The sequence below is a fragment of the Daldinia loculata genome (genome assembly GCF_022478755.1).
Source record: "Daldinia loculata strain CBS 113971 unplaced genomic scaffold F4817scaffold_22, whole genome shotgun sequence".
In the NCBI taxonomy this organism is placed as follows: Eukaryota; Fungi; Ascomycota; class Sordariomycetes; order Xylariales; family Hypoxylaceae; genus Daldinia; species Daldinia loculata.
Window position 1 is genome coordinate 209,206 of NW_026054876.1, and position 22,504 is coordinate 231,709.

The 22,504-nt window shown below is 49.3% G+C and overlaps 6 protein-coding genes across 6 annotated transcripts; 4 read left to right on the forward strand and 2 right to left on the reverse strand.

Moving 5' to 3' along the window:
* Window positions 1-322: 322 nt before the first annotated feature.
* On the reverse strand, window positions 323-1,478 carry F4817DRAFT_358499 (GroES-like protein; the record flags this gene model as incomplete). Its single annotated transcript, XM_049306035.1, has 2 exons — window positions 323-1,402; window positions 1,458-1,478. 2 exons carry the CDS (start codon window positions 1,476-1,478, stop codon window positions 323-325), a joined length of 1,101 nt encoding a protein of 366 aa, XP_049159410.1.
* A 1,010-nt stretch (window positions 1,479-2,488) lies between these two features.
* F4817DRAFT_336486 (P-loop containing nucleoside triphosphate hydrolase protein) lies at window positions 2,489-4,683 on the forward strand. Its single transcript, XM_049303171.1, has one exon. The coding sequence runs from the start codon at window positions 2,517-2,519 to the stop codon at window positions 4,560-4,562; it is 2,046 nt and encodes a 681-aa protein (XP_049159411.1). The 5' UTR covers window positions 2,489-2,516; the 3' UTR covers window positions 4,563-4,683.
* Window positions 4,684-4,903: 220 nt separating this feature from the next.
* Window positions 4,904-7,221, forward strand: F4817DRAFT_97828 (D-lactate dehydrogenase mitochondrial precursor). Its single transcript, XM_049308114.1, has 5 exons — window positions 4,904-5,351; window positions 5,413-6,684; window positions 6,732-6,826; window positions 6,874-6,954; window positions 7,004-7,221. The coding sequence occupies exons 1-5, from the start codon at window positions 5,087-5,089 to the stop codon at window positions 7,094-7,096; spliced, it is 1,806 nt and encodes a 601-aa protein (XP_049159412.1). The 5' UTR covers window positions 4,904-5,086; the 3' UTR covers window positions 7,097-7,221.
* Window positions 7,222-7,437: 216 nt separating this feature from the next.
* Window positions 7,438-8,879, reverse strand: F4817DRAFT_315546 (Di-copper centre-containing protein; the record flags this gene model as incomplete). The annotated part of the gene is made up of 8 exons (XM_049300556.1): window positions 7,438-7,593; window positions 7,647-7,765; window positions 7,814-8,011; window positions 8,049-8,211; window positions 8,264-8,368; window positions 8,408-8,468; window positions 8,525-8,620; window positions 8,671-8,879. The coding sequence occupies 8 exons, from the start codon at window positions 8,877-8,879 to the stop codon at window positions 7,438-7,440; spliced, it is 1,107 nt and encodes a 368-aa protein (XP_049159413.1).
* A 3,570-nt stretch (window positions 8,880-12,449) lies between these two features.
* On the forward strand, window positions 12,450-17,333 carry F4817DRAFT_358504 (ABC-2 type transporter-domain-containing protein; the record flags this gene model as incomplete). The annotated part of the gene is made up of 9 exons (XM_049306036.1): window positions 12,450-12,913; window positions 12,984-13,518; window positions 13,572-13,915; window positions 13,974-14,217; window positions 14,268-14,863; window positions 14,917-15,307; window positions 15,366-15,678; window positions 15,731-16,832; window positions 16,883-17,333. The coding sequence occupies 9 exons, from the start codon at window positions 12,450-12,452 to the stop codon at window positions 17,331-17,333; spliced, it is 4,440 nt and encodes a 1,479-aa protein (XP_049159414.1).
* Window positions 17,334-19,732: 2,399 nt separating this feature from the next.
* F4817DRAFT_358505 (uncharacterized protein) lies at window positions 19,733-21,685 on the forward strand (the record flags this gene model as incomplete). The annotated part of the gene is made up of 2 exons (XM_049306037.1): window positions 19,733-20,488; window positions 20,540-21,685. 2 exons carry the CDS (start codon window positions 19,733-19,735, stop codon window positions 21,683-21,685), a joined length of 1,902 nt encoding a protein of 633 aa, XP_049159415.1.
* Between the last annotated feature and the right edge of the window lie 819 nt (window positions 21,686-22,504).

Consider the following 22,504-nt stretch of genomic DNA (forward strand, 5'->3'; position numbering starts at 1 on the left):
TTCCCACTTAAAGGAGACAGGAATTGGCTTTGGCTTTGAAGTGTACGATGAAACTCATTGTGTACTGATTATATATAGTATGGCCGAGATGGGCATGAGTGACAAGAAACACTAGAGCGGGATAGGTGGACTTGTGGCAAGCATGAATGTACTATTACTCTTGTAATTTCACTACACGCGAATACGAGGGAGCTATACTGACACTTGCCTGTAGTAACAAACCGTGTATTACAACCGGTAATAATCGTCACTCTTATCATCGATGCGCACCCGTATCTATCCAGCCAACACTGATAAATCATCAAGATGTTTCTTAACAGGTCTAAGCCTTAGCAGCAACAGCAGCGGCGCCCTTCTCGTTCGGGCCCGCGATCAAGATCTTAATGACCTCACCCTGCTTGACCTTCTTGAACGCTTCCTCAGCCTCATTGAACGCAACAACGGCGCTGATGAGCCTCTTGACGTCGACCTTGCCGCCGGCGACGAGCTCGACGGCAAGCTTGTAGTCACCGCTGCCATACCGGAAGCTTCCCTTAGCGGTGACCTCCTTGATGCACATGGCCATGATGGGGAATGTGATGTCCGACTTGCCCATGCCGCCCTGGACGTATGTGCCGCCCGTGCGCACCGCGTGCAAGCTCGCCTGGATACTAGGCTCCGCGCCACTTGCGTCGATCACCACATCTGCACCGTCAGGAAGGTCTGCCTCCTTCCGGATATTGGCTGCGTTCTGCTCCGCGGACACACGTTGGCTAATATACGTGTGTGTCGAGCAGAAGGACTTGGCAAAGGCGAGCTTTGACTCGACAATGTCGACGGAGACTACCTTGGACGCCCCAAAGGCACGGGCTACTGCTGCACAGAGAAGACCAACGGGACCAGCTCCCATGACGATAACTGATTGTCCTGGGGTTACGACTGCTTGTCGGACGATGTGAACGGCTACGGCGAGGGGCTCGATCAAAGCGCCTTCTTGCAGGGAGACGTTGTCGGGCAGCTTGTAGCAGAAGTCGGCAGGGGCCACCCAGAATCCCGTCAGTGTGCCATCGTAGGGAGGCGTCGCGGCGAAACGCATCTCGGGGCAGAGGTTGTACTTGCCACTCAGGCAAGGTTGGCATCGCCGGCAGGGGTAGCCTGGTTCTAGAGCAATACGATCACCAGGCTTTAATGTTTTCACCTCGGAACCGACTTGGATGACGGTACCGGACGACTCGTGGCCCAAAACCATGGGATCTTTAACAACGAAGTGGCCGATAGCACCGTGCTCCCAGTAGTGAACGTCCGAGCCGCAAATTCCGGTGTAGTTCACGGCGACGAGGACATCGTGGGGTGTTTGGAGGGACGGAACGGGCCTGTCTGAGAATTGGACATCATGGGGCTTATTGAGGATGAAAGAAAGGTTCTAAGACTATTGTTAGAGGACTATCTAATGTCGGTTAAGGGGGTACGGTACGTACGCTTGCTGATTTAGGATCCATTTTATCTACCTGTCAGTAAATATGAGGAACATTAAGAAAGGGTGTCAAATGGATAGGTAAATAGGAGAGATATAAGTATTTGACTTCAAAATACAAAATAAGACTATCGTGACTTTTGACAATGGAAATAGGGAGGATGAGATATAAAGTCAACACTCAACACATGAGGATGAAAGAAGAAAAAATCACTCGCCTCCTTTGCTTCCCCGTACTCGGAGAGCTAAGCTCTGCTAAGGCAAGACAATCTTGTGAGAGCTACAGCATACACGATAGCGCGGGGCAAGGGTTGGCATATTGGTATCTCATAGTATCTCATAGGACATAGAATGTCGTAATGGCACCTGCAACCCGCCCACCAGGTCGAGGCGTAGTGGGGGGATCATCCCCGGTCGACCCCCGGTCCACGGTTCTGTGATGGAGCTTTGACATTCGAAGTTGCTAATGCTTACAAGCTTCTTCCCCTCGGGCTAGAATCACGTTGTGTTTATCCAACGATTTACCCGGGCCAATCAGCTAAGCAGCGGTGTCTGCGCTAGATCATTCACGTAGCGTAAGATCTGGGGGCTGCGGTTCGCCTATGCTAGCCGGGGTGTGCCGCAGAGCAGGAAGCAAGGAAGATCCTGAAGTCGCGAAGTATGGTAGCGACGAGAGCCGATTGAAAGATGATAAATTGATTATGTATCCCTTTGGCTTGTGATCTATCACTACATATCATTAGTATTTGTAGCAGAAATAGAAATGACGTCAAATTTCCAAGTTGTCGATCACCAAGCATGATGCCAACAAAATGATGATTTGTGAAGAAAACTGCCGTTTGGTACGAAGTAGTTTTGGATAAGGGGGATAGTTAAGTGATTGGTTGATTGATAAAGCAGTTTGCGGGGCAGTGGGGTTGCGGGGTGGAATATTAAGCACCGAGTTTTTTGTCCGGCAGAAACTCACCGCCAAGAAAGTTCTCTACACCGCCCCAACCCTACGGAATAATTTATCCAACAATTCTCACCTTCGTAAGTGGTCTGAGAGTAGTCGTCGCAAACGATGGATATTCTGAAGATTCTGTCCCGAGGGACAAAAAGGTCCTCCACCCAACAAGCTATCCAAAAACCTATCGCAAAACCTTCAAATCCCCAGCTCTTCAATGATCCTACTCGAGGTGTTAAGCGCAAAAGGAACGAGGAAGCCACCTCGACGCTAGAAGCCGACGGTGATCTGGATGAGATCAACTTTTTTGCGCCTCGAGCGACTAAAAAGCCGAGTCCCGAACCCGAGATTCGGGAAATACCTAAAGAGAATGCGCCAAAACCAGTACTTGATGAGGAAGAAGTCCGACAAGTCCTTCGGTCGCATCGTTTGAAGTTTACTCTACTTTCCTCCCACGAAGAAAAAAAGAAAAAGGTGAAGAAGTCTAAAAAGAAGGAAGAAGCGAAGTCAAAAGCGAAAGATGTCAAGAAGCAACTTTTCCCGCAACCATTAACCTCGTTTTCCGAACTACGTTCTATATACAATATCTCGACTAGACTAGGGGAGAACCTCGCAAAGCAGGGATACCGGATACCAACCGAAGTACAATTGGGCAGCCTACCCCTTTTATTACAACCGGATAGGGCGATACCGACGTTTACTGCCGAAGAATTAAATTTCAAAACTGACAATGGAATTAACTTCCTAGCAGTCGCGCCAACCGGCAGCGGCAAGACGCTCGCGTTTTTGATCCCGGCCATCAACAGCATCTTACGCAGGAGGGCTGGCGATACGGCGCAGAAAGAGCATGTGTTAGAAGTGGTGGTGGTTGCGCCTACGCGAGAGCTTGCTCACCAGATTGTTAACGAAGGTAGAAAACTGGCGCAGGGCACAGGGGTCAAGATCGTGGGGATGAAGAAGGGCATGCAAATACCTGCAGAAGGCCAGGTAGATGCTGATGATGGGGATACCTCTGGAAGCGAAGATGAGGCCGGCAGTGCTGATGATGATTCGGAAGGCGAGCAGAGAAAGATAACAACAACTAAAACGGATATACTAGTCACAACGCCAATGCTTTTACGGAACTACCTAAAATCGAGGACGTTGCCGACGGTCAAATCATTGATCCTAGACGAAGCAGATGTTCTTCTTGACCCCCTCTTCCGCGAACAGACTCTCGGGATCTGGTCTGCTTGTACCAATGAATCGTTGCGACTAACATGCTGGTCTGCGACTATGGGTTCCAGCATTGAGGGTCTCGTCTTGGAGCAACTAAAGTCCCGGGAATCTTCTGCCATCCCTCTGATCCGTCTTGTAATTGGACTAAAAGACACCGCAGTCCCAAGCATCAACCACAAACTCATATATACCGCTACCGAGCAGGGCAAATTGTTTGCGCTCCGTCAACTTCTACACCCTAAATCCTCGGACGATTCGATGCCGCAAATGCGACTCCCTTTCCTAGTATTCGCACAAACAATTGAGCGTGCTACAGCTCTGCATGACGAATTGAAGTTTGATATACCTGCGGAAGCTGGCGGCTCGTCTCGTATCGCGGCCCTCCACTCATCTCTGTCAGACTCGGCCCGTTTGAGCATTGTCGCTCGGTTCCGTGCAGGTGAAATCTGGGTCCTAATCACAACCGACCTGCTCATGCGAGGTATCGACTTCCGTGGAGTCAACGGCGTGATAAACTACGACGTCCCAACGTCCGCAGCAGCCTACGTCCACCGTGTAGGCCGAACCGGACGAGCGGGTCACGAAGGCGGTATGGCTGTAACATTTTACACTACTGAGGATGTCACGTACCTTAAAAGCATTGCCAACGTTATCTCTCTGAGCGAAAAACAAGCCGGGAAGAGTAGCCAGGAGAGTATTCCTAAGTGGCTAATAGATTCACTGCCGAAGGTTGGCAAAGAAGAAAAGAAGAAGCTGAAACAGCGGGGTGTAGAGTCTCGACGAGGCACTAAGGCTGCTAAGATAACGACGCAGAGCGCGTGGGAGAGGAGAAAGGAGCATAATAAGCATGGAGCAATTGCTGGAAGTAAAAAGAGGAAGGCGCAAGAGACAGTTAGTGATACCCAGGTGCAAGATGACAGCGAATGGGACGGAATAGGGGATTGAGCGTGTCCGCAGCTTGTATATAGGGGTTGGGGTTACGTTAAGCTTAGTTGATATCATCTACTCTTGAAAGCTGTATTTGCCCATTATATTTGTTCATCATGGCTTAATTTCTTGACGAGCGTATTTGTAAGATGCTTATCTCAATATACCTACTTGAATCCAGAGACTGATTTAATATGTATTGTTAACTGTTCTAGCTCCTAAATTATTCCCGTAATATTCGATCAATTATTGGTCAATTAGCTTTCACGCCATCCAGTTGTTGAATGGCGAAGAGTCGGAATTAGAGCGCCGTGGGGCTCCGATACCGAACTCCACTTCTTATAGGCGATAACGGCTATCTCAGGTTCAATCTTTACCCTCGAGAAGCTCGCCCGGAATGCCGGTTCCCCCCTCCCAAATCCTTCCTATTTTCCAAAATACGAATTGGAAGTGACTACGGACGTATAGTTCTGTTTCAAAGTCCTACGGTGTAATAAGATGACATAGCAATCGTTAGAGGTCCAAGGCATACTCAATTCAACATGTCGCGACTCGCATGTCGATCGACCCACGCCGGGCTTCGGTGCGTCGGGGTTCCCAGACCCGTCCGGACGACTTCGCCATGTGTCGCATACCTACAGCGTGCGCGATCGTATGCTACAGAGAAGAAAGATCAGGGATCTAGTTTCCAGGGTCAGATGCTCGAGAGTATAAGCTCGCGAATCGCGCGCGAGAAGGCAGAGCGAGAAAAGTTTGCGAGAGAGCGACAGGAATCAGCGGGAACGAGGCGCTGGGGTACGACGTTTGGTGAGAATGCCCTAAGCTTATAAACTTGTAAATTATAAATCTAACTATTGTTAATTATTAGTCGTTCTTGGTGCTGCTGCTGGCTCTTACTTCTTAGGCACGAAAGCTCCCCGAGATGTTGACCCTACCTCGACTCTTCCTCTAGCTCTTACTCGTGACCCGAAATACAAGAACGACAAGGCGAACCTAGAAGCCGCCTGGGCCGACTTTGCCAGCATCGTCGGAAAGGAGAATGTCAGCACAGTAGAGTCTGATCTCGAAACTCACGCGAACTCGGACTGGTCGAGTTACCGCAGCAAGGAGTCGGAGAAGTCGTTCATGATAGTCTACCCGAATTCGACAGAGGAGGTTAGCCAGATTATGAAGATCTGCCATTCGCGACGGATACCAGTAGTCGGCTACAGTGGAGGTACTAGCTTAGAAGGTCACTTCACACCAACGAGAGGGGGTATCTGCGTAGATTTCCGGAGAATGAATAAGATCCTTGCGCTGCACAAGGAGGATCTGGATGTTGTTGTGCAACCGGCGGTCGGCTGGGAGCTACTCAACGAGGAAATTGGCAAGGACAACTTATTCTTCCCTCCCGACCCGGGCCCGGGTGCTCAGATCGGAGGTATGATTGGTACTGGATGTAGTGGCACGAATTCGTACCGATATGGTACCATGAGGGAATGGGTTCTCTCGCTTACTGTCGTGCTCGCGGACGGTACAGTAATCAAGACCCGTCAAAGGCCAAGGAAGAGTTCTGCGGGCTACGATCTGACGAAGCTCTTTATCGGCAGCGAAGGCACTCTGGGTCTTGTCACCGAGGCAACTCTTAAGCTTACTACAAAACCCGCTAGTACGAGCGTGGCGGTCTGCGGTTTCGGCACGATTCGTCAGGCTGCCGACTGTGTCGCGAAAGTGGTCGGTCAGGGTGTTCCGGTTGCTGCCGTCGAAATTCTCGACGAAGAGCAGATGAAGTGCATCAACCAAGCTGGTATGACGTCGAAGCAATGGAAGGAGGTCCCTACACTATTTTTCAAGTTCTCCGGCACCGAGCGTGGCGTCAAAGAGCAGATACAGATTGTCCAGGAGATGGCTAGGTTAACGGGTAGCAAGAGCTTCGAGTTTGCCCGCTCCGAGGTCGAAAAAGCCGAGCTGTGGAGCGCACGCAAGGAGGCGTTGTGGAGCACCATGTCCGTCGCCAAGCCTGGCGAGAAGGTGTGGACCGGAGATGTGGCTGTTCCTATGAGCCAGTTACCACTCCTCATCGAGGAGACTAAGGACGACATGAAGAAGAGCGGCATGTACGGCACGATTGTCGGACACGTTGGCGATGGAAACTTTCACAGTAAGCAACCGATATACAGTAGTTTGATTATACTAACAAAGCGCCAGTCATTCTACTTTCAAATGATGAGCAGAGGCATGCTGCCGAGGAGCTAGTGCACCGTATGGTGAAGAGAGCCGTTGAATTAGAAGGGACAGTAACGGTGAGTCTTCCTAGGTAGAATCCCAACATCGGATCTAACAAGTACAGGGTGAACACGGAGTTGGTCTAGTAAAGAGGGATTATCTACCGCACGAACTAGGCGAGAGCACAGTCGACACAATGAGAAAGGTAAGTTCGCAAGCGTCCTTCAACCCATAAAATACTAACTACGCTATAGATCAAGCAAGCGCTTGACCCTCTTAGTTTGTTAAATGCCGACAAGGTTGTCCGGGTACAGAGGCCGAAGCCCGGTGAGATTGCCGAATGGTGATGCTACTATATAATCAGCATTCGTATAGGCGACATCGTTACCCCGTATATACCTCCTATCTATATCCCGGCGTCGTGCCTGAAAATACCAATTTTGTAATCTCGCGTGTACTTGTTCATTTATATACTTCATTCACTCAAGATACTGTGCGAGTGCGAATATGCAGGAAGCGATTATGTCCTTGAGTTTCAATGGTGTTGCATTTTCACGTTCTATTAAATTCGATACGATGAGGCATCTACTCCATGCATGTTGCCCCGAGGCTCAATCGCAGCTTTGAACCACCGCTACCCCTTAACGCCAATCTCCATTTCGGAACCTTATTCCGAGATACGGCTTAATCACTCATATACGAAGCAGAAAGGCGAAGCCCCTACGGTGTCGAGTAATTCGTGGTACTTGAAAGATCCGCCAACCGGGCTAATGTCAAGCACGTCGTCCAGCGTTCCGTTGCGACTTTCCGGCCTGTTCATCATAGTGATGGTTCCAGCCATGGTCTACATACGTCTTAGTCAACACCTAAAATCAAAATACTTGATGATGATCTCACCTGTCGGTTTTCCCAGTCAAGGTTCTGCCAGATGAAGTACATGCGGTCGATCTGTCCGTGGTGCTGATAGAAGCCAGGCTCTAGCGGCGAGAAGTAGAAGTCCCCGCCTGGGTCACCAGCTAGATACGCATTAGCTAAGTCTGCGTACTCTAAAGCTCAAGACCTACCGATAGCGAAGTGACCACCACCGTGAACGGCGAATCCCCACTTGCGGGCCTCGGGCCAGCGGAAATCACCTTGCAGGTTGGCCTGGAACAGGGCGATGTCGGGGCTCTCGAGGATCGTCTCAGTGGTGTTTTGGAGCGAAGCCCACTGGGCACAGATCTGGGTGTTCAAATCTCGCTTCAGACACCGCGGGTTATACGCTATCGGATCTTCAGCGGTGTTAGGCCCGAAGTTGACCGCGTAAGTTGACAAACGGCCCTTGGGTCACGCAGCCGCCGCCCGAGCCGCCCGGGAAGAAACCCGGGTTGGTCGTGTTGACCTTGGCTCCGTTCGATCCCAAAGACGTCTCGGAGCCGTCGAAGAGGGGCGAGTTTTCAACGCTGCCGGCGTCGAGGCCCCACTGCAACCAAAGTTAGGTCCGTTGTGTATAGCTTAGCTAGAAACTAACTTACCTCCCAGTACGGGAATGCGCCGGTGTAGCCGCACATAGTCCTTAGTTTCTCCTCGAAAGTCCAGACGTAAAGTCTGTGGAACAGGAGGAAGTATGCCTGCGCACACTAGAATCTCGTGAAGATGCGCCGATAGAGTTGACTTACCGAGTTGTGGACATACGGTGTCATCTTGTAGTGAAGTACGCCGAAGCTGTCAAACATGGACCTGATCAAATGATTACGACTGCGCGCCTCCAAGTTCATCTTGAATTTAGAACTTACTTCGGACCAGTCACGTTCTCGTACACATTTGGCAGTTCCATCAGGCACTCGACCGCCTCGACATATGCCTTTCGTTCTTCTCCGGGGATGTTTCTCCTATCCGCAAGTTAGACCTGCATAGCAAAATCGGGAATAATCCTACTTACCACTCCTTGCGCCTCCTAACATTCTCCTTCGTACATGTTGACGAACCGCCTTCGAGCCGAGCTAGAGCATTATCTAGGGCTGTCTGGCCTATCTGCTGCAAAGCTTTGCCCGAATTGATATCCTCCTGAGGAAAGTCGGCGCCGACAGCGAGCCCCTGAAGGGACGCGCCCGCGAGAGCGAACGGCAGTAGCTTCTTGAGGAACCCCATTGCAACAGTCGCAACAGTGACTATTCCTTAGTTCTCTTCTCTAGAGATGACAAGAAATGCGCCGCCCCCCTATATCCTTCATCCTCGCCAACCCGGAGGAGCACAATATTCTATACCCCTATACGCCAAGACCCGCCAGGCTGCGAGTATGGCAGAATAGCAAAATGTGGGGAACCCCTGTCTGCATGGAAGCGACTCAGAGGCTGCCAACCAGGGGGGTGGGCACGAGAAAGCAAGGTTAAAAACGTTACCTAAGAGCGCAATATACCACGAGGCAACTTTTTTTTTTTTCAGTCCTCGCTGTCGCGCATATTAAACTCGGGCGCACGCCATTGGCCGCGGGGCGCCGATCATCAATCACCTTAGCGATGGGAAAGGGTAGTCGACAAAGTGCCGGACGCACAGCCAGACGCAGACAGCTACCCAAAAGGGGGTTGCGCAGAGGGGCTAAATAGGGTGGCGGAATACCGCTCACCATTGGCTCCCGACACCCCTTGCCGAGTCGCTTGATTGAGCGGTCACTTGATTTCTGCCGGCGAGCGTAATTGCGATGACAGAAAATAATAAGAAATACCCCCTTTTCTGTGCGAGGCCTCGCGGATTATGTATCTCTCGCCTCTGGAATCCCAAAGGGGACGCGGCGCAGATACACGGACCGGGGCGGCACGGCAGCCATGAGGTATCTTTACTACCATTCGCGACATTTATCCACCATGTTGGCACCGGGGTGCGAGTTGTATAGGTAGGTAAGTATGTTATGTCGTATATCCGCGCAGAGGGAGCCAACTTGGCGCGACGCGTGTATCCGCCTTTGCACAGGTGCATGCTCTGGATTTATATAATTAGGACAAGGCTTCGCCCACGGCACTTGCGCCCTACGCGATGATAGCGAGTGCTGGGTATGCCGGTTATCCGAGCTAGCGAGGAACGAGTAAGGAGGCTTTCGACCTAGTTGGATATCCTTGCTTTGCGTGCTCGAGACGACGCTCCGGAAACGTAGGTTGTATACAACATTTACTCGGCGGATGATGGGCGCAATTTGGTAGTGGTTAGGAGGTAAGGGAGTGGTTTGGCTGCCGTGGCTGAATATGGATTACGAATGAAATTTTTGTTAGAATTACCTGTGGTTCTATTGGTGAGAGTGACTCTTCGAGAGCAACATGGTATGAATGCCGGATCATCGTCATATCCGATATCCTAGAATGCCACCGTGTTACTGCCACTAGACACTCTGTCATAAATATGCCTTGTTCTTAACTCGGTCCTTAGGGTCAGGGGGTATTAATGAAGATAAACGAGGGAGTATAAATCTGAGATGACGTGGTCAGCCAAGTTTTGAAATCTTCTCACTGTCTTTTCATCATTCCTGGTTCGTGCTACGTTCCCGGTTATTGTAGTATTTGTCACGGTCGAAGATGCGGCAACGCAATGGCTTTCGATATAGTTTGGTATTGAAGCATTTTGCTCAATTAGGATAAATATAGCAGGTACGGCGATGCGTGATTATTATGAAATTCTAGCAGTCCTGAACTTGAAATACAACAAATAGGAAGGTTTGTGAGTCCTGGGATCTGACTACTAGATCTTAAATACCTTTCACCAATAATAGTTCTATTTAGAACCATCTGGGATTCATCGGCTGGGTTGGTTCACTGACATATCAAGGCCTAGTCATATAGTGTTTCTTTTCTTGTATTTGACTCTAAAGTAAGAGTGAGATTATTAGCAAGTTTATTCTGGGATCATTGATGTGCCTAGGTAAGGGGCTTACTTGTACGTAAATCGACACTAGGATTCTCACCTAGGTACTAAGTTATAATGTTTTTTCGCGTAGCAGCAAAGTCATTTTCCCACTATTTTCTCATATCATGGTGGAGGCCACCACGCAAATATCTTTCAAATCACCATTTTTCGATAATATCTTCGTAACCACGAAAATTAAATTTACATTCATGGAGAGCTATGTGATACCGCCTTTAACGAACTCGGAAGTGAAATATCAGTTCTTATACTAGTCTACCTGTGCTAGTGGAGAGAGGGAACGTATTTACCCCTGGAAATCCTGTCATGATTGAAATAAGTCAGAAACGCAGGGGATTCTGTTCGGGATATGTTGCAGGCAGTGGAAGCTAATGTGGTTGGCTCTGGTTCACTACAAGATGTGCTGTCAGTTGACGGAAACACAGCAACCTTCTTTACACCTTAGGTACTTAATTCACTACGATTGGTAATCCAGCTATAACTTCGTTCTTCTTAGGTTCTATTCCCGTGAATTCTTTATCGTGTGCTCCCTTCCGGAAATTGATGCAGTATTGCTCATGATTTCGAAGATATTAGGGCAAACTTCGGCTGCTGGGACGGACTAAGCTATGAATGTGCCTCTCGCGCCTAGGATCAGATGATCATTGAACAGATACGGAGTATATAATCATCGCACAGTGTAGTGTATTATTACATAGTAGGCATATGGCCGCACGGAGCCTATGAAGGTCTTATAGCGCAGGATTTTCTCCTGGTCAGGAACTCAGACATTGTCTTATCGCCATTACACACTCTCTTTCGTTGTTTTTCATACAGATCGTATATTATGCCTATTATATTCTTATGACTCGTATCTAGTTGATCAAGTCCTATTTAGTCTTATTCAAAGTATAGCGTTATTATACGCCGCCTAGAGCGTTATATTAGTTAGGTAGTGAATACCTAGTTGAAGTGAAAGTCATACTGTATACTGTATGCGAGACCTCAGCTCTTGGTATTAAAATGCTCCTGACTAGACCTCTCGAAGAAGTTAGAGTCATAATGGCGCACTACTTAAATCTAACTTGAGCAATATTCCAGGCGTGGAGTATACGGCTATCCTATGATAATCTATCACCCAATACCATCATTAAAATAAAAGATAGACGTATCTAGAAGCTTAATCAGCATACAGCTAAGCAAGGAGAATAGCACATCAACAAAGCGAAGCATGGGGGGATTAGTACCGATACCTAGACAACTAGACAATTAAGAAAAAGGAGAAAAAGGAGGCGAAACGTCGAAGAGAGATATTGTTTCCGCTGAGCTCCGAACGGGGCTAACAGTATCGAGAAGTTCGGCTCCGAATGCCAAGACCCATCTCGGGATCAGCTCATGATGTTTGCCGAAGTCTTTAATCCGTACGACTCAAAACAAGGCAAGATATCAGCTCGGAAATTGTTCACGAACCACTTGACCGGTATTTTCATATGAAATCTCAATTCGTTCATGCACACGGCGTAGTGCATGCAGACAGCTAACGCAGTCATATGGTAATCAGGGTCCTGGTTATTTCGTCATAGTCCGAGATGTTTGCCGAAGTGATCGAGCTGTCTCTATGCTCGGCGTATGGGTGGATATCCTGAGGTTTCTAGGGGCGAGGCTCCGGCGGTAACCTTTAGCTACATTTATATATACTTCTTAGGTAGCCATATATCTGTAGATTTCTGTTTGTAAGATTCAGTCCAATATCGATACGGATAGTTCACTACAGTCATGCTAGACCCAGGCCAAGCTCATCCTGAAGAACAAGGAAACCTGCAGATAGCCATGATCGAAAAGGCGGTCGGACAAGCTTCCTTCTCATCTGATGCCTCCTCTGTACAGGACCACTCGGCACGCGTAGCTACGCTGGCAAGACGCCTCACTCAACAGAGCACTCAGTCCCGTGCTTTTCAAGGAGTAAACCCGTTCCTAAAGCCTTCCCCGGAACTCGACCCGAATTCTCCCTATTTCGATGCAAGAGAGTGGGTTAAGACTCTTCTGCATGCCTTCGCTCAGGAGCCAGACAAGTATCCTCGACCACCCGTTGGTGTTTCCTGGCGCGACCTAGGAGTGTATGGCTTCGGCAAAGACACCGACTACCAGAAAGACTTTCTTAACGTTCTCTGGCGAGCACCCCTGATTGCTCGGGAATGGATTTCACATAGGCAACGTAAGATTCAGATTCTAGATGACTTTGACGGAGTGGTGAAGAGTGGCGAGATGCTCTTGGTCTTGGGGCGTCCTGGCAGGTAAGCACTTTGGTTTTTTTTTTGCCTTTGCGGTGTTGGAAGTGGTTAAGCTGACGATCTCGATTACAAGTGGTGTATCAACTTTGCTGAAGACTATCGCCGGCCACGTACATGGCCTATACCTTGACGAGCAGTCCCATATCAACTATCAAGGCATACCATGGGACCTTATGCACAGTCGCTTTCGTGGAGAAGTTATCTACCAAGCCGAGACCGATGTCCATTTCCCTCAGATGACCGTTGGCCAGACGCTTCAATTTGCTGCGTTGGCTCGAACGCCTAAAAACCGGCTCCCAGGCGTTAGTCGCGAGACGTATGCTCAGCACTTAAGGGATGTGGTCATGGCTGTTTTCGGCATATCACACACCGTAAACACAAGGGTCGGCGATGATTTCATTCGAGGTGTTAGTGGTGGCGAGCGAAAACGAGCTAGCATTGCCGAAGTCACCCTAAATCAGAGTGCCATCCAATGCTGGGACAATAGCACCAGGGGGTTGGATTCTGCAACCGCGCTTGAATTTGCCAAGACTCTCAGACTCTCCACGGAGCTGGGAGAGACCGCAGCCATCGTTGCCATGTACCAAGCTTCACAGCCAGCCTACGATGTAAGCTCTCGATGTTGCCATTTATTCGTAGTATCTTTCTCACAACAAGGCAGGTTTTCGATAAAGTCGCTGTATTATACGAAGGAAGGCAGATTTACTTTGGTCCTAAGGATGAAGCCAAGACGTATTTTACCAACATGGGATATCATTGTCCTGATCGTCAAACCACGGCTGACTTCCTTACCTCTCTTACGAATCCATCTGAACGTGTAATTCAACCAGGTTTCGAGGATAAGGTTCCGCGTACCCCAGAAGAGTTTGCGCAGGCATGGAAGCAGAGTGAGGCGAGAGCACAGCTCAGAAGGGAGATCGAGACCTTCGAGCAGGAGTATCCGACAAAAGGCCATCATCTTCAAATGCTGAAAGAGTCCCGAAAGGCTCAGCAGGCCTCATTCACGTAAGTCTTTTGAACCATAGACCCTTTAGAAGGACCATACCCTAACAAACCTTTTCAGACGAAACCAGAGTCCATATACCATTTCCACCCCGATGCAAATTCGCCTCTGTATGACTCGGGGCTTCCAGCGTATCGCGGGAGATATGACATTTGTCATCGTTACCATCCTAGCCAATCTTATTATATCGTTGGTGCTCGGGAGTATCTATTATAAACTCCCCCCTGTTGCCGAGAGCATGAATAGCAGATGTGTCCTTCTCTATTTCTCAATCGTCTTCAGTGCCTTGAGCAGCGCCTTAGAGGTAACGTCGTCCAAATCTGAATATTAAATTCGAACCACTGACTGTCTCAGATATTCTCTTTATATGTCCAGCGGCCGATCGTAGAAAAGCAATCCCGTTATGCGTTGTATCATCCTTTCGCAGAGGCAGTGGCTTCCATAATCTGCAATCTCCCGACCAAGGTCCTATCTGCCGTATGCTTTAATATACCCCTGTACTTTATGGCCCAGTTGAGGCAGGAGGCCGGTTCGTTCTTCATATTTCTCCTATTTGGATTCACGTGTACGTTCACAATGTCCATGATTCTCAGGACTATCGCACAAACGACTCGCACCGTACAGCAAGCCGTGACACCCGCTGCTATCTTCATACTAGGTCTGGTTATATATACCGGGTTTATTCTCCCTACGAGGAGCATGCAGGGTTGGCTTCGCTGGATTAATTGTCTAGATCCAATCGCGTATGCCTACGAAAGCCTCGTCGCGAACGAGTTTTCAAACCGGCAATTTCCTTGCGCCCAGTTTGTGCCAATGGGTCCTTCCTACGCGAACGTTACTCCCTTGGAGAGGGCGTGCTCTGTCGCAGGTGCCTTACCCGGCCAGGACTTTGTTAGCGGCGACACGTTTATCAACGGAAATTTCGGGTTCTATCAATCTCATATCTGGCGGTACGTCTAGTAGAAACATGTATGTTGACTCTCATTACTGACTTAATCGGTAGAAACTTTGGCATCCTCGTTGGCTACATCGTGTTCTTCGGAATAGTATATATGCTTGCGGCAGAATATCTTTCACTTGACCAATCCAAGGGCGAAGTCCTGGTCTTCCGTCGGAACCATGCTGCTTTGGATGCTAAGAGATCACAAGACGAAGAATCCGGAACCGTAGGCATCCCGCCACCCAAGAGGTCGGATCCTTTGCCGAAAAACGAGAAGGAGCAGGGAGGCAAAGATCCTGCCGATACTCCTACCGAACAGACTTTAGCCACCCACAGCCAGAAAGCTTTTCACTGGGTCGATGTATGCTACGAAATTTCAATTAAGGGCCAATCTAGACGGATTCTGGATCATGTTGACGGGTGGATTAAGCCCGGGACCCTAACAGCTTTAATGGTATAATGCATCTTGCAGGTAGCGTCTGGAGCTGGAATAGTGGCTGACAGATATATAGGGTGCGACTGGAGCAGGAAAGACCACTCTTCTTGACGTATTAGCCGACCGCGTAACAATGGGCATAGTCAACGGTGATATTCTAGTCAACGGAATTCCTCGCGGGAACGCTTTTCAAAGACAGACCGGCTACGTCCAACAACAGGACATACACCTTGGAACGGCGACTATTAGAGAAGCCTTACGGTTTAGCGCGGCCCTTCGACAACCTTTCAATGTCTCAACAGAAGAGAAATACGCTTATGTGGAGGAAGTCATCAAACTCTTGGATATGGAAGCATACGCCGATGCAATAATCGGCGTGCCTGGCGAAGGTAAATCTAGAGACATAGTCCAAGAGATCGAGTCTGCTAATCAGGTGCGTAGGTTTGAATGTCGAGCAGCGCAAGCGTCTGACTATAGGGGTTGAGCTTGCTGCGAAGCCAGATCTACTCATTTTCTTCGATGAGCCCACGTCTGGGCTCGACAGTCAAACGGCGTGGTCAATCACAAGTCTCCTAAGAAAATTGTCTGATAATGGTCAGGCAATCCTGTGTACCATTCACCAACCCTCTGCCATGTTATTCCAGCAGTTCGATCGGCTATTGCTGTTGAGCTTCGGGGGGAAGACTGTATACTTTGGAGACATCGGCCAAAATTCGACGACGCTCACCGAGTACTTCGAACGCCACGGGGCTACTCCTTGCGGCGTTGACGAAAACCCTGCGGAGTGGATGCTGCGAGTTATTGGGGCTGCCCCCGGAGCCCATGCCGAACAAAATTGGCACGAGGTCTGGCGTAGTAGTAAGGAGTATGAAGCCATACGAAAAGAGCTTAGGGTCATGGAACTGGGACCACCAGGCACCGAGAATGCTCGCATAGAGGAAGACAACGACAAGATGTCCACGGCGTTCTATGCAACCCCCTTCCATTACCAATTCCTGTTGTGTGCCAAGAGAGTATTCGAACAATACTGGCGCACCCCTTCGTATATATACGCCAAGTTGATACTCTGCGGCGGCACGTCCCTCTTCATCGGATTGTCCTTCTTCAGCTCCGAGTTGACACTGTCTGGCCTTCAGAACCAGATGTTTGCGATATTTATGCTACTAGTCATCTTCGCGTTCCTTGTTTACCAGACCATGCCTCAGTTTATCCTCCAGCGGCAGCAATACGAAGCCCGGGAACGGTCATCACGAGCGTACTCGTGGTATACCTTTTTTCTCGCCAATATGGTCGTCGAGGTGCCTTGGAACACGTTGGCATCCCCCCTGATTTTTGTCCCGTTCTACTACCTCGTTGGGATGAACGAAAACGCCATTCCGACGGACTCTGTTACTGAGCGCGGTGGACTTATGTTTTTTCTCCTCTGGACAGTCTTAGTCTTCGAGTCCACATTCGCAGACATGGTGATTGCTGGCGTAGAAACAGCCGAGGTTGGGGCCGTTATCGGTCTCCTTTTGTTCGCTATGTCTTTAATATTTTCGGGGTAAGTATCCTTTGCAATGTTGAATATTCTGCTGCTAACTCCGCTGTCAGTGTAATGGTCCCTCGGAGCTCTCTACCTGGGTTCTGGATCTTTATGTACCGAGTCTCACCATTTACATATATCATCAGTGCTATGCTTGCCGTTGGCGTTGCGAATCACGAAGTCCGCTGCAGTACCCTTGAACTCTTGCACTTTCAACCTCCCAAGGGAGAGACTTGTGGTCAGTACGTTGACCCCTACAACCAGGTAGCCTTCGGTGCTGTATACAACCCAGAAGCTACCTCGAACTGCAATTTCTGCTCCCTAGCGAATACCGATACTTTTCTTGCGTCCGTCGACTCGTTCTACGCCGATAGGTGGCGCAATCTTGGCCTGATCTGGGTTTACATCGTTTTCAACGTTGCTGCCGCCTTGCTCCTCTACTGGCTTGCCCGAGTCCCTAAGAAAATAGATTGGAAGCTTCTTCGGGAACTTAAGCACCATATTATGCCAAAGCGTTGATTTCGCGCAGGCCCTCGACACTCATGAGACCACCGGCACGTTTTAGAGCTGGTTGCTATTACCTGAAACTGACGTCGTCGCATTTACTTTCTCCGTATTTGGGTCCCTTTATATGTATATTTCCTAATGTATATTTCCTACCGTCAAACTAGAGTTTTATGAAATTCGTATAGAATTCTAGGTGTTGGGATAATCACTGCCCGGATAATACCTTCCTTTTTTATATAGAAGACTTGCTGGGGGGAAAGACGGATAGGAAAACCATGGGGGGTTACCACAGAAGACAGGAAACGCGGCATGAAGCCAAGCTTAAAGCGGTAAGGAGGGATCTCCAGGTACGTGGCACGAGCCAAGGGAACTAGCCGCTTTGCGTGGAGACTCAAACGCAATGATCTCGGCTTGGCTAGTGTGCTGGCTCGAGCTCGAAATTTGTCCGAATTATTCGTATTAAAATAAAATAAAGAAGCAAGCAAAGACGCGGAGGACTTCGGTAATGCTTAGAGTTGATATTCGTCCGTTGGTAATTTCGATTCATTTGACTTCCCTAGCCGGATACCAACGGAGCCGGTAAACATGTGAGAGATTATGTCCAATGACCGGGTTCGAAGAGAGGCTGCAATAAATAAGATGGCCAGATATAGCCGTAGGTTAATAAGGGGGGCTCTCTAGCATGCGGTCGTTACTCGGTTCTTTCGGTCAGGCACCTCTGATAGTGTAGTTCGCAAAGGGTTTCCATGCTACCCTACTTCAGATCTTATTCGCGTTTGATATTGTGAGTTCAATATATTCGGGTACGCCGTGACGCATGGAGGGCTGCAATGCTGCTGGCCGGCTATTTTGTTTGTACTGCGTAAGGATTCGAGAAACTTCATACACTTACTACGTCGTTGATTAAATCCCCCTGAGATACGTTAGTAGCCTCTTAGCTTATAGGGTACCTGATTTAGCTCGATCTGCGATGCGAGGATCGATTGCGATTTCAGCAAGACTTTTTTCTTTTTTGTTTGTCTGCTAGCCGTTCTAGGCGGCTAAGGCGCGGTTAAGACGGCTAAGACCCCCTAAAGGAGAGTTTTATGGCCTGATAAGGGAATTTGGAGGGTAGGCGCGTTATGGAAAGTTAGAACTCGCTTCTACCCCTAACCTAGTAGGTCTAGCTCTAGAGCACCTGTTCGCAGTTCTAGCGGCAAGACTAGGGCTTGGTAGCCACTTGTAGCTAGGTAGACCCCACTTAGAAGGCCCTGGACCCCTAGACCGCCCGCTTCAATTAGCTCTTTTCAATTGGAGCGAATTCCACTGAATGGCGATTCGCAATAGGCATGTCACTCGGTGCCTCCCGTAAGTACCTTCGTATACTAGCCTAGGCGAGTCACAACCTGCAACACCGACCTCGCTACTTCGGCGCTTGGGCTGGGGTCAGTTAGGACCTTTTTTTGGTTACCTCTCTCAAATGGAAATCTTCGTTGACGAACTTCCTCTTCCTCAGCTCGGTTTTTCTCTTTAGCAGGTTCTCCCCTACTACTTGGGTTAATAAGATGCTTCATTTCACAGCCCTTTTTCTCCCTTAGCGACGACATCTCTTAGGATATTTATCCACTAATCCCTTTCTTTTTGTGCACCTCGAGATCTTTTCAATCGTTGCTCGGCCTCAATCTCTACCTCGATTTCTCACCTCAGACCTCTCTCGCACTCTTTTTCGATGGTTAACCTGGTACACCAATTAACTAGTACATCGCTATCGCGCTCTCTCTCTGCGGTGTGAGGAATTGTAGTGATAATTCTTAATTCGCCGAGCCTCTTTGTTTCGTCTAGATATCCAACAATGCCAAGTCCTCGTAATCCCCTTTGACTCGGCTCGAACACTCCTTGATACCCCGCGGCGTAACATCTCGCTGACAGCTAATTCAAATTCTCGACACATCTAATCGCCACGAATTCTCCGAGTCGTAACTATTCCAATTAATCTTTCGGATCCCTGCAGTACTATTGTCTTATCTTCTGTCGTCCATTGGTATCGTTCTCGGTCGTACCGACTTTCCGTAGGCGACATTTGGTTGCACAGGACCTGTCAAGTGTCGGGGTCGAATCTGCAGGGTCTACTATATTTTCTAGCACTTTGCCCCAAGAGTTGATAAACTAGCCGTGCTACTGAACAGCCTGGTCAAGATTCGTGGAGAGGGGAGGGGGCATGGTTCTTCATCTACAAAATGGCCCTTCCTTTGTCTCTTCACCATGATGAGGATCGTTCCATTCTTCTATCCGACTCCGAGGACGACGACCTGCTCCCTGCACCTCGTATAGTACGCGAGCCGACGAGATCCGTGTCTAGGGATAGTGAGGAGGCCATGCACCAGAAGACCAAAGATGCGGCTGCCAACATCCCAACCCACCCAATACCCGCCATGCAGCCAGCCTTCTCCGAGTCCCTAATCGAGGCTACTAACAGTCCTTCCCTATCGAAACCGAAGCTTAAATTTGCTACAGCGAGGGAACGTAGAAACTACTTGCTAGACGGGGCTAAGGGAGAAGGGATATACAGCGAGCTATGGCGATACCGACCAGGCCAAAAATACCACGAGCTCTGGAAGCTCATGGCTCAAATATCATTCGGCGTACACTTACTACTCAACGGGATCGCGAATAGTAACGAGCAGGTAGTTAATATCCTCCAAGGTCACATCGACGAGGTGGACGAGTTTCTAGAGACGATATTGGAAGATGTCGAACTCGCGATATATGATATTCGAGATCGTATCGACCATCTGAAGCTGCCAATGCAGAACATCGAGACTTTCGAGCAAATGTTGGAGGATCGCAATTTTCGTTTGCAGATAGTAACTGGGAACGAGAAGATCGAGCATATAATATCTCGGACCACAACCTCCCTCGAAGTGGTGGTGGCGGATATCGGCGAGGGACTGGGTGCCACGAAGGAGTTTGCAGCATATCTCAGCGACCAGCAGGACGGTGTGTGGCAACAGCAGCACTCAGAGGTTGGGGATATTTTCGACGCTATGAGAGGGAACGCCCAAGGCTGGTACAAAGCCTTTCTCGAATTGCAGCGTACAACATCGAATTTGCGCACCCTGCTCAACAAGCTCGACCGGATAGTATCAGAAATGAACTATCGCGCTGGCGAAGTAAGCCGGAGAACAAGGGTAAGAGATTATGTGATTAGGTGGTATACAAATATGCTGACTTGTTAGCAGGCAAGTGTTATTCCGTTCTCTAGCCCGACAGACCAGCCTCTGCCGAAGAGCAACTCGCGAAATTCGTCGATGCGATCGTCTGATAGATGGCCACCGAAATTCGAGCTGTCTAAGACCACGTCTCAAAGATCCGCAGCGGGTTCAACCGGAACCAGGGAGACGCTCATGGTAGTCCAATACAACGCCCCGATAGAACCAATGTCTCCAGTGGAGCTAGAGGCGGACACGGTTCCAAGAATGGCTGTAACCGTCGAAGAGGACTTAGAACCTGTCGAGGAGGAAAAGGAGGAAAAGAAGGACGAGCCGCCGGCGGATGAAGGCCTCTACATTCTGCAGCCGCGGACGTATACTCCACAACCGCCTGCGCCGATACCTTCACCAAGAATCCAAGATTCGTCATTCGAAGACCTTCCACTCCCAATTGAGGACCTTGAAATCGAAGACCTTGAAATCCAAAGCCCTCTAATAGAAGACCCTCCAACACAAGATCCCCCAATCGCGACGCCAGAGGAGCAGCCAAAGAGAACATCTTTGCGACAGAGGCTATCTCTAAAAGGAAGCAGCCTGCCCGAAGCTATCCAGGTTCCTTCTCGCCACGCGCCTGAGCTCCAGAGGCCCACGTACCTAGACGCACAATACCAGTCTCCCGGATACCTACCCTCGCGCACCTACCAAGGCCCAGATTCTGCCTATGGCTCCGATAGCGAGACACGGCAGCCGGTCCGTTCGATGACGGAATTCGGAGATATGATGCCACCGCCAGGTGTTCCGGCCACGGCGTTACCTTCTCCGCGATCGGACAGACAGCACTACTTCCCGGTGCGAGCAAGTCCTCACTCGCCTCTGCAGCAGAGACCGTGGACGGCTGGCACGCACGTCCATGCGGGCCATCTGCGAAATCAGCCTTCGGCGATGGGAATGAGCATGCTAAGTAACGTGACAACGCTCAACCCGGAAAATCAGAAGGCGGTAAAGAAGAAGCGTAGTGCGTTCGGGTGGTTGAAGAAGGCATTCTCGCTCGACGACGAAGAACGTGCAGAATTCGAGGCAAGGAGAGCACAGCAAGCTCCTAATCGATACTATGAAAGTAGAGGCCCTCAGTACTTAGATGGCAAGCGTGTACCGGACTATAGGCGTCGCCAATAACCCAATCGGGGGGAAATGCGACGGAACCTTAAATTATTATTCTTCGACTCGGAGATCTTCGACGTGGAGAATTTTTCGATGGGGCTTTAGAGGGTCATCGATTGATCTGCGATCTGATCGGCAGGCACTAAAGCGAGTTTAAAATAGGGAATGTCGCAGCTTGGGCGGAACGACAAGTGCGACAAACATTCTGCTGGACCGCTCACCCATCGTCGACAAATTGGCGTGCTTAGATGAATCTAAGAACAAATAGCCATATATGGTTTACTTATACTACTCCTAGGTAATTAGCATATCTGATACCATATATTGTGTCTTCATTTACTTGGGATGGGCTCCAGCCCGGCACATTTATCGGCTCAAGTTAGAGCAAAACGACGGAGGAGATTGAAGTTGGATGCATCATTGCAGGGATACGCCCTGAACAGCGTCACCACCTCGAAGCATTATCCTTTCCGAGGACGAAGAATAGGTCCCCGCATCCCTCCGGCGCGGCATCACACAGGAGTTATCATGTAATGTATATACGTATAGGTGTATGATATGGGTGACAAACTTTTCACTAGGTAATGGCATAGCGATGCATTTCGGATGTGCGGAGTTTGAAGGGGCAGGACATGGATGGCTTGGCTATTTCAATCTTGCTATCGAAGTAATCGTAGTTATAAAGGTAGTTTCACTTCATTTATTCCAGCTCATGTTCCTAGTTGATCTGGAATATTGGCCGTAGTGAGAGTGTGCGGCGTAACTTATGGATGGCTCGCTCACTCCGTCCTTTGCCTCTCGATATATGATTATGAGATATTTTCACGGATCTAC